Source organism: Scomber japonicus, chromosome 15 (assembly GCF_027409825.1).
Source record: "Scomber japonicus isolate fScoJap1 chromosome 15, fScoJap1.pri, whole genome shotgun sequence".
Classification (NCBI taxonomy): domain Eukaryota; kingdom Metazoa; phylum Chordata; class Actinopteri; order Scombriformes; family Scombridae; genus Scomber; species Scomber japonicus.
In genome coordinates, this window is record NC_070592.1 from 13426452 (window position 1) to 13438905 (window position 12454).

General features: G+C 36.9%; 2 protein-coding genes across 3 annotated transcripts; one reads left to right on the top strand and one right to left on the bottom strand.

Annotated features, from left to right (window-relative positions):
• The first annotated feature begins 2474 nt into the window (after positions 1 to 2474).
• On the top strand, positions 2475 to 7176 carry LOC128374750 (trypsin-3-like). Of its 2 annotated transcripts, none has more exons than XM_053335016.1 (5): positions 2475 to 2514; positions 2699 to 2852; positions 4195 to 4452; positions 5587 to 5719; positions 7027 to 7176. In XM_053335016.1, exons 1-5 carry the CDS (start codon positions 2475 to 2477, stop codon positions 7174 to 7176), a joined length of 735 nt encoding a protein of 244 aa, XP_053190991.1. The 2 variants fall into 2 exon arrangements, with proteins under 2 accessions (XP_053190991.1, XP_053190992.1); XM_053335017.1 differs by having other exon boundaries at positions 5599 to 5719.
• A 572-nt stretch (positions 7177 to 7748) lies between these two features.
• Positions 7749 to 12209, bottom strand: LOC128373887 (40S ribosomal protein S19). The gene is made up of 5 exons (XM_053334082.1): positions 12139 to 12209; positions 10140 to 10240; positions 9082 to 9265; positions 8942 to 8996; positions 7749 to 7796 (listed from the first exon to the last, which is right to left on the bottom strand). The coding sequence occupies exons 1-5, from the start codon at positions 12207 to 12209 to the stop codon at positions 7749 to 7751; spliced, it is 459 nt and encodes a 152-aa protein (XP_053190057.1).
• Positions 12210 to 12454: the final 245 nt, after the last annotated feature.

Below are 12454 nucleotides of genomic sequence, written 5' to 3' on the forward strand. Positions count from 1 at the left end.
TCGAGGGCAGCGTGCATTTCTTTTCATTTCTGTCCTCTGAACTGCTGTTAACACTCCCAGAAACCAGATTAGAGCCATAAATCAAATCTCGGGATGAAGACTATTTATGTTACTGCAGACTGCTGGATTATTACTCTGTTACAAAGTGCAGTTTAATTAACAAAACTGCACCTTCTCTTTTTTTTTTTTTTCTTTTGGGATTTGTGTACTGTTTTAACATCTCGTATACTACACGCTTTTGGTTTTGGTTTTTTAAAGCCTCTGCTGGAACTGAGTCTACCAAACAATTACCAGCTCCAAATGGTGCAAACTAAAATAAGCAGATTGCAGTAATTACTCATTATGCCGGTGACAGTGTCTTTGTAAATACAAGGTCACAATGAAGGATGAGGAGAATTTGTTTAACACCTTACTAGGACACAACCTCCTCTGTATGCAGCAGAAAGGGCAATTTTTTTGTTTTTTATATTGGCACAAATTAAACATGTTTAACTCAAGACGCCTCTTTGTAGTGCAGCTACATTTTAACGCCACTCTGGATACCACAAATTTTGTGAGCAGGGATTCTGATTTTTTTTCTCCTGTTCTTTTATAAAGGTGCTGGTGACATCTACCCGAAGAGGTGGTTTTAATATAGTCACCCTAACCCAAACCCCCCTACCCCGCCCCCCCCACCCAACATTCGTCAGTTACCCGTTACCCGTTTTTACTTTTAAATGCTGCGATCCAAACACTTTTATCCGGCAATTACAGTCTGTTCTTTGTTAATTTGTGTATATTTGTGTATTTTAAGGTTTATAAGGGAGAGTTCCTTATTGCAGAGTTCACAGTGAACATGGTGACCATGCTCTGTCCCTTATGAGTCTCTTTTTGCATTTTTGTATATTTGAACAATAAATGTATATTCAATAAGCTGATGGGAATAAATGTGTGTTTTGAGCTTTTAACTTTCTATTTGTAAGTGAAGGCTGATTAACAAGAACTGAAGCTATTGCAGAGAAATGATTAAGTTAAATTTTTCTTGCAGTTGTTTTGCACCCTCTTCTTCCTCCTGTTGTTTTTTTTTTGTCTCACAGGTGTACTACCTCAAAGGCATTATGAAGCAAGATTTAATTTAATTACACAACACATTCGCTGAAAAGTTTTCTCATTTCTTAATTGTTCAATCATTTAAGAAATGCAAATCATTACATCTTCATGCTTTTCTAAACAGATAACATCAGTTACTCTGATATATTATGCCTGCGATTATTTCGTCAGAATAGGTAGCCACTGTTTATTTTTGTTGTGCTCACCTGCTCCTCCTGTGACACCCTGCTAATGGATGTAGATATGATCCTAGTGTTTAGATTAAAGGTTTGGCTTGGTCTCAACACAAGTCCTGAATGCTGTGGATGTATGTTTTGGGTTTTTTTCTTTTCTTTGTAGGAATAATTATTGAATCTGACATGCAAAAGCTTTGTTACTTTATCGGCTCACAATGGATCTGTGCCTGTATATAGTTGTATAAAGAATTTCTAAACCTGTTAAATATTTTTTTACCTACATTTTTTTTTTTTAATTTATGTTCAATAAAAATTTGACATGTTCCAAAATGTCCTTTCCTTTGTCAATCAGTATGTTTAGCATTCAGTAAATACAGTAAATTAAATAAATGAATATACAACTTCTGATTCTTAAGTGAATGCCCATGCATACGTTACAAATGTACAATTTGTGGCGATATTTTTTTATCAGGTTGTATCTGGTTGCTTAAAGAAGGTCATCTTAAATTACTATAGGTTTAATATTCTGATGCTACTCATCTGGAAAACAAATAATTAGAAATTATTGGACTAGAAACTATAAACATGAGGGGTTTAATATATAACATCTCTCTTCAGGAGATAAAAAAAGCATTAATTGATATATCTTTGCTGTGCTTGTATTGTACTGCAATTTTGAAACAGTCTTATCAGGTCTTTTTTCACTGGGTTTCTGAGAAACCTTGAATGTTCTGCAGCGTGCTGGGGTGAGACCAGCGACACCTGCAAACTGTTAACTGCTATCATGTTTATCCACCGTTAAAATAATGTTTTTGTGTATCTGAACATAATGCACACTGTAGGAAATGTGACATCTGTTCCATGAGTCTAAAATTGGTCTCCTGCACTGAAGATGTTGATGTTTAATGTCCTCATTTGCATCTTCACATATAGAGGCTTCGCCGGATTAAAATTACGTAACCTCTGATTGCATAACAGTCAAATCAAGAACACTGTTCAATCTAAGGTGCCCTAGGGTGTTTTATCCCTTTTCTTTCCATAACACTCAAGGTCTTGCTGTTGCCTTCAACCATATGGCTTTTTCCCAGAGCAGAGTATCACCTTTTATCTTATGACCCTGAGAGACTCTCAGATATACAGAGCATGACAGATGTATATAAGGAGATGCAGCCTGGGCTTTCTATCTTTGACATTCAGACGAACGTCATCATGAAGGCCCTGATATTCCTGGCTTTGCTTGGAGCTGCATGTAAGAGATAAACCAGTTTTTAAATCTTCTTGCCATATACAGGCATTTTAAATTGACTCGTGCACACTTATTTCACAACCATACAGTTTCATATAACATATTATCTGATAAAATCCATAACATGCATGTATATTTTCCTTGAAGGTAAATGTTTTTCCATACCATCTTTCATATACTGTTGCAGTTGCTGCAGCTGAGGATGATAAGGTTGTTGGAGGGTACGAGTGTCCCAGGCACTCTGTCCCCTACCAGGTGTCCCTGAACGCTGGCTACCACTTCTGCGGAGGCTCCCTCATCTCCAGCCAGTGGGTAGTGTCGGCTGCTCACTGCTACATGTCGTAAGTACAGGAAGGAACATTATATTTAAAAAAAAATCAAAAACTAAGAAAGCTTAACGTTGCTCATTTTAGATTTGTAAGAGTACTAGATGCAGCAAAACTGTACATGCACTCTGTCACATTTTTCTCATTCATTTCTCACTCATTCATGCATTACAACCTGGTCTCAGACAGATAATGAGTCAATGCAACACTTCAAAGTCTATTGCAAGATAGTTAAAAAGTATATCTTATCTATTGACATTTGTCAAATTTATTAATAACAGATGTTATTGATATATGATAATATGTTGGTTTATTATATAAAATCATTCACAATCTAGCAGCACCATCTCTTAAACAGTTCATAACAACATGTAGTGCCGGTTCAAGGTTAAGAAGAGTTTCCACTAGAAGAGATATGTACAATTTTGGTCTACAACATTTGGACAAAACTGCTTCTCAGTCAAGGTGGCTGAGATGTGGAATATTTTAACCCTGAATATCAGAGAGTGAAGCACCTTTAAATGTTTTCACATAGTTGAAAACATGGTCGAACGACTTTCAGGTCTGTATTGACTGAGTTAAGAGACACTGGACAGCAGTGGTACAAAGGTGAGGAAAAAATATGTTCATACAGTAACAAAGATACTACTGTGGGTTCAAAAGGGTACTGTATAGAAAAGAAAGTATCACCAATAATGCAGTAAACACACACAGGGTCACTAAGAATCAGAATAGCCTCAGACAGAAAAGATACAATGATAACATTTGGGGAGTCGATGATGCTTGTCAGTGTTTGTTCACAGATGTGACAAAAAAGTAGATATAACATGTCGGGTTTGAAAGTGAGTGTCGACTTACATGTTGAGAACAGAACAGAAAAGGCAGCTTTGAAACCCTAAACTGCTACTTTGGCCACTTATCCTTCAATAGTACACAACAAGGGCTGCCATTAATTATTTTGTATTTGTATTATCAATTAATCTTGAGATGTTCAATAAAATGTCAGAAAATTGTGAACAAATGATGATCATGGTTGTTTCTCAAATCCTAAATCCTAAAATATCTTGTTTTATCCACTACACAAACAGTGAGACTAAAGAAACATTTAAGAAGCTGAAATCAGAGAATTTTTGCGTTTATTCTTTAAAAAAAGGACTCAAAGTGATTCACTGACCATCAAAATATTATTTGAATAATTTTTCTCTGAAACAATTAAAAAACAGAACCTTGATCAATACATTAGACAGCTTTAATCTTCTCTCTGTCTGGTAATTCACTTGTGGCAATATGGCTGCTATTCATCATTAAAAAAAAACAAACAGACATCTTAACTGTCTGACTGTCTTACCGTGACCAGCCGTATCCAGGTCCGTCTTGGTGAGCACAACATCGCTGTGAACGAGGGCACCGAGCAGTGGATTGATTCTGCCAAGCTGATCATGCACCCGCAGTACAACAGCTACAACCTGGACAATGACATCATGCTGATCAAGCTGAGCCGCCCTGCCGCCCTCAACAGCTACGTCCAGACTGTGTCCCTGCCCTCTCGCTGCCCAGTGGCCGACGAGAACTGCTTGGTGTCCGGATGGGGCAACATGTCTGCCAATGGCAGTAAGTTGAGTGTGAAAGCTGAGAGAAAGAGAGAGAGTGGAGGCTTGTAATGAGGTCAAAGGTCTCACATTTTCTAGTCCTGGCAGATCAATGTTCATATGGGCCCCTGACCTCATCTGGTTTTTTGAAAGACAAACTTTAAAAATTGCAGACTTATCCTTTAAGACAAGCCTAATTACTTTAAGGCATGCATTTCTGTAACCAGCACAGTGGTAGGGGGAGGGATCAAGATCCAGATAGTCAGCAGGGCCTCCTCTGCCTTTTGTCCACCAACAATGAAATGATTAGTCATTTACCCACCAAGCACACTGCAGGACATTGTTTGGAAACTCGACACACAAACGTTTAACTCTTCCTTTAGTACCTCAAGCATAGATGCAACAAGAATTGGCCTTGACAGTTTGTAAATTGAAATGTCAAAACACATTAAACATACAAAACATAAAGTATACAAAAGTCCCTTACAACAAGGACGCCTTTAACACAGGAAAAGTGCAGTTTTTACTTTATATGAGAGAAGAGACAATTGCCGGAAAGGATGGCATTGTTTGGTTTTACTTCAAAACCTTCATCAGGAAACAACAGCATATATCAACATCCAAAGCTCCAAACATCATGTTAGCAGCTCCAGTTCCTTAGAAACTTTTAGGAAGATTTATAACTACTGATGAAAAAGGTTTCTACATGAAGTTGTTATTGTATATAGTATATTTTAAGCATGCACCATATAGATTTGCAGCTACAGATTGCTTATATTATTTCAGGCTGCAACATATCTATTGTATTATCTGTTAGTTTTTAGATTCATCATTTAATTGTCAATCCATAACATTGTGAAAATGCCCCTTTAACTTTCAACGACCCAATGTGACATCCTTATATTGCTTGTTATGTTTGATCAGTAAAACATCTAACTGTATTTAATTTACAGTGACATAAAAACAGAGGAAAAACAGCAAATTCTCACACTGGAGAAGCTGGAATATGTTAAAATTTGGATTTAAACTATTAATTTATTAGCTGTCGATGGACTAATAATCCATTAATCAACTCATCACTATATTGCTTATATCATCACACTGATACTGCATGCATTTAAATCCAATGTTAAACTCTTCCTCCTTTGCTCCTCAGACAGCTTTCCCGACAGGCTGCAGTGTCTGTGGCAGCCCATCATAGATGACAGAATCTGCAGGAACGCCTACCCCCACCTCCTCACCGACAACATGGTTTGCTCTGGATTCATGCAAGGAGGCGCCAGCAGCTGCCAAGTGAGTTGGACTAAACCACTGTGAATACATAGGGTGTCAGGTGGTGCATGAGTGTGCATCTCTGTCCCAGCAGTACACAGGCTGGTCTGACTCAGTGATATCCAGCCAGCATCAAGTATACTTGTTTCTTAAACAGCTTCTGAACATGGTTTTCTGATTTCACCTGGGTGAAATTTAGTTGATACAGGTTAGGTGTGGTAAAACTAAAACTTGGAGGGTGCTAAATACGTAAAACTATACTTTAATACAAAATAGTAGACCATTTTATTTCTCTGATTAACAATTTAAAAATAAAATGAGTAATCAATAACCACCTAAACTCACCAACTAATGTGGCCATATTTGCCATGATATTATTTATTATAAGGATGCTAAATAGTGATTTTATAACATCAAATAGATGTTATCAATATGATTATTTAATCATTTTGAGAAAGGCTGGACAATATGTCAGTATACCACCTTAACTGTACTCGTAAAACGCTTAAATATTTGTCAGCCTTCAGAGATTTGGCCTCCCTATTTTTAGCTGATGGTAGCTATCACTTTAATATCTCTGAGTGTATCAAGAGGTCGTTTTGGGCAGTGTTGCAAATCCATGAGCAGGACTGCTTTAGGGCAGTTTTAGATATGAGATTTCTAAATCTATGTGCACCTACAAGATGAAGGGATGGAAGTGATGATATTTCATTCACTGGATTAAACAAAAATATCTATAAAAGCTTTCTCTATTTTTTCCTCAAAAATGTACACAATATATTAATACTGTGGTGCAACATTATTTATACAATGAAATAAACATTTTATCTATTTAAAATCCTCCTACATGTCTGCATAGGTGTTTTTCACAGACGACATTTTGACCTGTCAGAATAGAGAAAGTCCAGATGTAAATAATACAATTACTGATGGTGGAGTTGAATTTAGTTTCAGTTAGTTTGAAGGTCTCAGTACACTAAATGCTGACTCATTGTCAAACTTACATGTCTTACTGGAACACTTGAATACAACAGAGCTTTGTTATCGTTAATCGTATTATGAACACCTGTGTTTTTCCCGCTGTGACAAGCGAAAATGTTTGCAATGATACAGACCTAATTACAAGCTAATGTTAATTTTTTTCCCCTCATTAATATAAACATTTGGAGGAAGGAGCTCCAAAATATAATGAGATCATTTGTTCTGTGGGGAGTAGCATGAACCTACTATCATATATTGTTTTTTAATGACTGTGCTCACTGCCATGATAATAATACACCACATACTGACTCTGACCACTGCTGTCCGCTCTCTGTCTGTGTCTGCAGGGAGACTCCGGTGGTCCTCTGGTGTGTAATGGTCAGCTGCAGGGAGTGGTTTCCTGGGGTTATGACTGCGCTATGCAAGGACACCCAAGTGTCTACGCCCGTGTGTGCCGCTACAACAGCTGGATCAGTGCCGTCATGCGCAGCAACTAAACACACACACACACACACATACACAGTCATCATACACAGATCCACGTGTGAGCAGACATTACACCACTACATTCTGACACTCAGTTTATTTGGAAGCTTTGTATTATTGTTCATAACTCATAGGCATATCTCATAAATAACGTCTCTATGCAATAATCTGTAAGCAACAGACAACTGGATAAATCAATAAAATCATAATTATGCAACCAAATGCATTTTTTTTTCTGCATTGAGTTTCACAGTTGTTGGCATATGAATATTAACATGCTGTTGACTGGTAATACTGCTTAGTGTTTGTGTGTCTGGTGTACCACTCAGTGTTTTCCTGTCATAAGGCCACTGCTGTCTTGAAATTCGTGACAAATTTCAAACAAAAGGCAAATCTACAACCGCAAAACATCTATGTATAGTGTTGACTTTGTGCTTACTGTTGCACACATGCATCTGTATGACATGCCCTTTGCACGGGGTTACTGCGAGCACTGGAGTGCTATGGGAGACAAGCAAACTTGAGTAAATATGCAGTAAGGCATAACTGCATTTCACTTGTCTGGATTCTTTGCATGCATTCCTCAGATGGCGCTTTGTAAACTTCGCTGTTTCTTGTTTGCTGAGGCGACCTAAACACAGCCAGAGAGACAGAGATGGAAAAAAACAGAGGTTCAATTCATACAGTAATGGAAAAGCTGGGAAGCAGTCAGACTCTAAAGAAGCAGTGGTATAATAATACATATAATAAATACAAATATTACTACAACATTTAATGTTGAGATGATGGTGCTACAATGCTGACTAACGCATCAGTACAAAATCTCCATAGGTCTTCAACTGACTGTTAAGGCCATAGCATATGATTCACACTATTTCCATATTCATAAGACCATTCAGTAAAATATTGAAATATGATTTGAAAGGGAATTTGAAAACGATTCATCATTAAATAAAAGTAATTTCTCAGAATAACTGTGTACTGATGTGCCGGAACCAAATCATGCCAAGAAAATGTCAATGCAAACAACTACATTTATTAAAACATGTAATTTTAGAGTTTTTTAAAATATGTATTTATCCCCTCTCTTTATGTACATTTGATATATTTATAAAAAGAGAGACAGAACAGATGTTACAGAGGGCGCTGCAAATTACTCTTCTAATCAATGTGTGCATGCTTTCTTTTTATTTAAAATGTCATTTCCTTTAAAAAAGAAAAACTGCCTGTTCGGTTAAACTGTATAAATCATTTAAGAGCACAGTAAATGCACTTTTTTGAGTCAGTGAATGTCAACTGATTCTAGTTGCAGTCTGTAATGTCATCTCACTGCAGTCTTTTTCAATCAAGTAATGCTGTCCTCCAGACTTAAAAACATCTGCAACATATTGCTTTGTACTCAAGCCTATAAAGTACTTCTTGAATGTGAAAGGGAGTGTCTTTAAAGCTAAAACAGGGTGTTAAGTTCCTCTTAAAAGTGACACTAGATTTTTTTTAAACAAATAAAATGTTGACTTTATACGGAATAAAACACATCTTTGCTCAATGTAATACACCCAGGAGTCTAAAATAGTCTGGTATTACCAACAGCTTACTGACAGACACACAGTGGCTAAAGTTAGCAATCTTCATGCAGATATTGCTGCATAACAGAAATTGCTGAGTCACTTCACTGACTTTATGAATCTTGCTGCACTACATTATCCCATCAGTATGTACATCATAATGTAATGTTTATATCAGCTAATGGTATCTTATGCAAGAACAATAACCCACCTGACCAGCGATCCTATCCAGGTCTCTCTGACCCTGAGGGGTAAGTCTACGTCCACTGTAAGCACATGTTAGCAAAACATGGATTACTTATTTAAATGAACAGTCTCAACAACAGCACTGACCCCTCCTCCCTCTCTTACCCATTGGGGTCCTTCTCCACCATCTTGAGGCCCTCCAGAGCTTGGAGGACCTTTCTTGCCACATTCCTAGACCCGACACTGAAGTGGGCCGGGCATACACCATTCCTCTGACGGCCTCCATAGATCTTGATCATAGAGCCCACGCCCACCCCTCCTCGCAGGTACAGATGACGGGCCGTGGATGCTGGTGGAGATGTACAAACAGCATATGTGTTGCAATATGTCTTTAAATAAACATCAGAAATGTTCTCGACTTGTTCACCCTACAGATATGAAAACAAACATTCCAGCTTATCAAATGTTTGACATTTTTCCCCACAGCCTCGTACACTATTGTGTGGGTTACATGCCTGAGTAGATAACATGCAGCAGCTGAGAAGACTGTGTGCAAATGCTTTCATTGTATATGATGTGGCAGGTTTGGAAAATCTCCCAGAGATTTGTTATATTACACAACTGTTTGTGTCTCATCATATATCACAATGCTTCTTTTGTAATATGGGGGTCTCCAGTGGTATGTTTTCATTTGTGTAATTTAGTATAGAATCTCATTTAACAACCAAAATCACCTGAGATTTTTGGACCAAAAATGTCTTTAAAAAAATGGTCCACAGTCTAATTGCTATTCCAATGGGGGTCTTTGACATGAAAACGTTTGGGATACCTACTTATAGTGCATTAATACAGTATATTTTTGGCATAAAGGACATAAAATTATTTAATTTCACTTAGCTGGGGCAGCAGCTGAGGCAGCAATTATTACTTTAATTGTTGACTATTTGAATGAACATTTGTTCCAATTAATCAACTAAGGGGAAAAAAGTACAAAATAAGGCCTAGTTTATCTGGGCAGCAGTTAGAGTAAAATAAAAACTGAAGGGAAACAGTCAAAAAGATTCAAATCCTCATATTAGAAACGCTAGAACCAAACATGTGCTTAATTCTTTTTGGTGACTAATCTGTAAATGTGTATTCTGCTAACTCTAATAGATTAATAATAATTGTTTCAGAAGCTGCAGATGAATTGATACGTGGGAAACATTTCCTGTGTCACCCACCTGCTCTGGTGTAAAACCAGTTGTCATCGCAGGGAGCCAGCTCCTTGTGCCTGGCAAGCTTCACGGTGTCAACCCATTCTGGGACTTTCAGTTTGCCAGACCTGAAAAATCAATTATCAGTTAGATGTGATGAATCAACTGACTGGACTGTTTCCTCAAACAACATATGGCACAGGAAAATTGGATTTATTCAACACATATGCAAGATGTAATATGTATTTATTTATGCATTTAAATGAGGCAGTTTGAGTGCCGGTGTCTGTTGAAATGGTTCAAACCAATATGTGACTACTGTATATAAGGAGGGTTGTCTTCATTTGAATAAGTACAGACAATTTGTATAGTATGACCACGAAACAATCCAATACTTAAAATATATGTGCTCATTATTCTTATGTAAAAATATCATTGTAAATTTGTTACATTTGTGTTTATTCATTCATTTAATTTTTGGTTTTTATTGAACATGTTTTCCAATTTCCAACAACTAACAATTAAAATTCTTAATTGACAATTTTTCAAGTCTTAAAACTACAGCCAGTTGCAAAAATATAATAACAAAACAGGAACTTTGGCACTAAAAAGACTGACACATTCAAAGATATCTGCTTGATTTGACTCATTTGGACAAAGCCTCATATTAGCTTTTTAACTTTTAAATATGTTTTTATACAGAAGGAGGCTTGTGGATTTTATCCCCCATCATTTATATTGTAAGTGCATCATGAAGGGATCCTCTAATGGCCAGTATGAACAGAAGTAATGATTATAGGGCTGCAGATCTGTTGATTATCTTTTTGATTAATCAATTAGTTTGTCAAGAAAATGTCAGAAAGTGGTGAAAAACATTGATCACCATTTTCCAAAGCCCAAGATGATGTCCTCAATATCTTCTTTAGTCCAACAGTCCACAACCCAAAGATATTCAGTTTACCGTCACAGAGGACTAAAGAAACCAGAAAAAATGTTTACATTTGAGAAGCTGAAATCAGATAATTTTGACTTTATTCTTTCTTAAAAAATTACTCATGATAATAGTAATGGTAAGGGAATTAATTTAACAGTTGGCAACTACTTGCTTAATCAACTAATTGTTGCAGCTCTAAATGATGAGCATGACCAAAATAGTCATTGAGATGCCTATGGATGGATTTAGATATATATGTAATTTAAACCTTTTTCCTAATTCAAGTTTATGTATTAAATTACTGTTTCAGTGCACTGTTGCCATTTTATATAAATGAAGTTTATTCATGAACCCCCATCACATACCTTTGTCACAAGTGTTTGATAATGGCATTTGAAAAAAAAGTCTGTTTATGTATTCTGTAAGATTATCAATGTCAGAATTTCCTTTACTCCCTAATATCGGTATCGGCATCGGCATCGGCCCCAAAAACCCAGTATCGGTCAGGCCCTAAAAATAACTGATTCCCCTTTTTGCTGGGGACCCTCTCGATCCCCAAGACCCCACTTTGAGAAACACTGCTTTAACCCATAATTAGTCTCTACACCAATTCACATTCATAAATCCCCCATCAGTTATTAATAAATATTTGATTAATATTATGGGGGGGGGGAAGACTTTCACAGTCCCAATTTTATGATCCAGGACATTTTCTAGATTATGAAGAATTTAACATGTCTGAATGGTGATTCCCCCCCCCCCCCCCCCACACACACACACTTTTTTAAACCATGGGTCAAGACAGGAGTATAGGAGTTTTTACAGCTCTCAAATGTAAAAAAAAAAAGGAAGTCTCCTTTCAGCTTATTATAAATAGGGACAATAAATACCTTCAGCTTCAATTAAACACAATGTATTTTCTCACTATTAATTTATGAGCCCTTATACTTGCTTTAACCTCAATTAACACTGTATTTTCTCACTATTACTCTGAGAAATATGATGTGTGATTGACAGCTGGACATCAGCCAGTCAGGCAGTGAGTGGGCTGGCCTTTTTTCTTTTTTTTTAATTTTGAGTAATTTAACTTACTTTTTGAGGAAAGCTGACAACGCCCTGACAAAGTCTTGCTGGTTGACATCTTTCACCGTAACACTGGGCATCTGAAAAGCGAGTGGGAGTCAAAGGTAAGCTTAAATATCACATTTTAAAAACGTCAACTTTGTGGGGATTTTTTTTATGACTGGAGAACCAACGATGCTAATGCTAACCCTAGCTACTTACCCAACTAGCTACACACTAGCTGATAGCAGAGTAGCTGTAATGGCTCATACACACACAGCCCTCATATTATCCAGTAATAATAATGAATATAAAAACATGTCATATACCTTTGCAAAAGACGGCA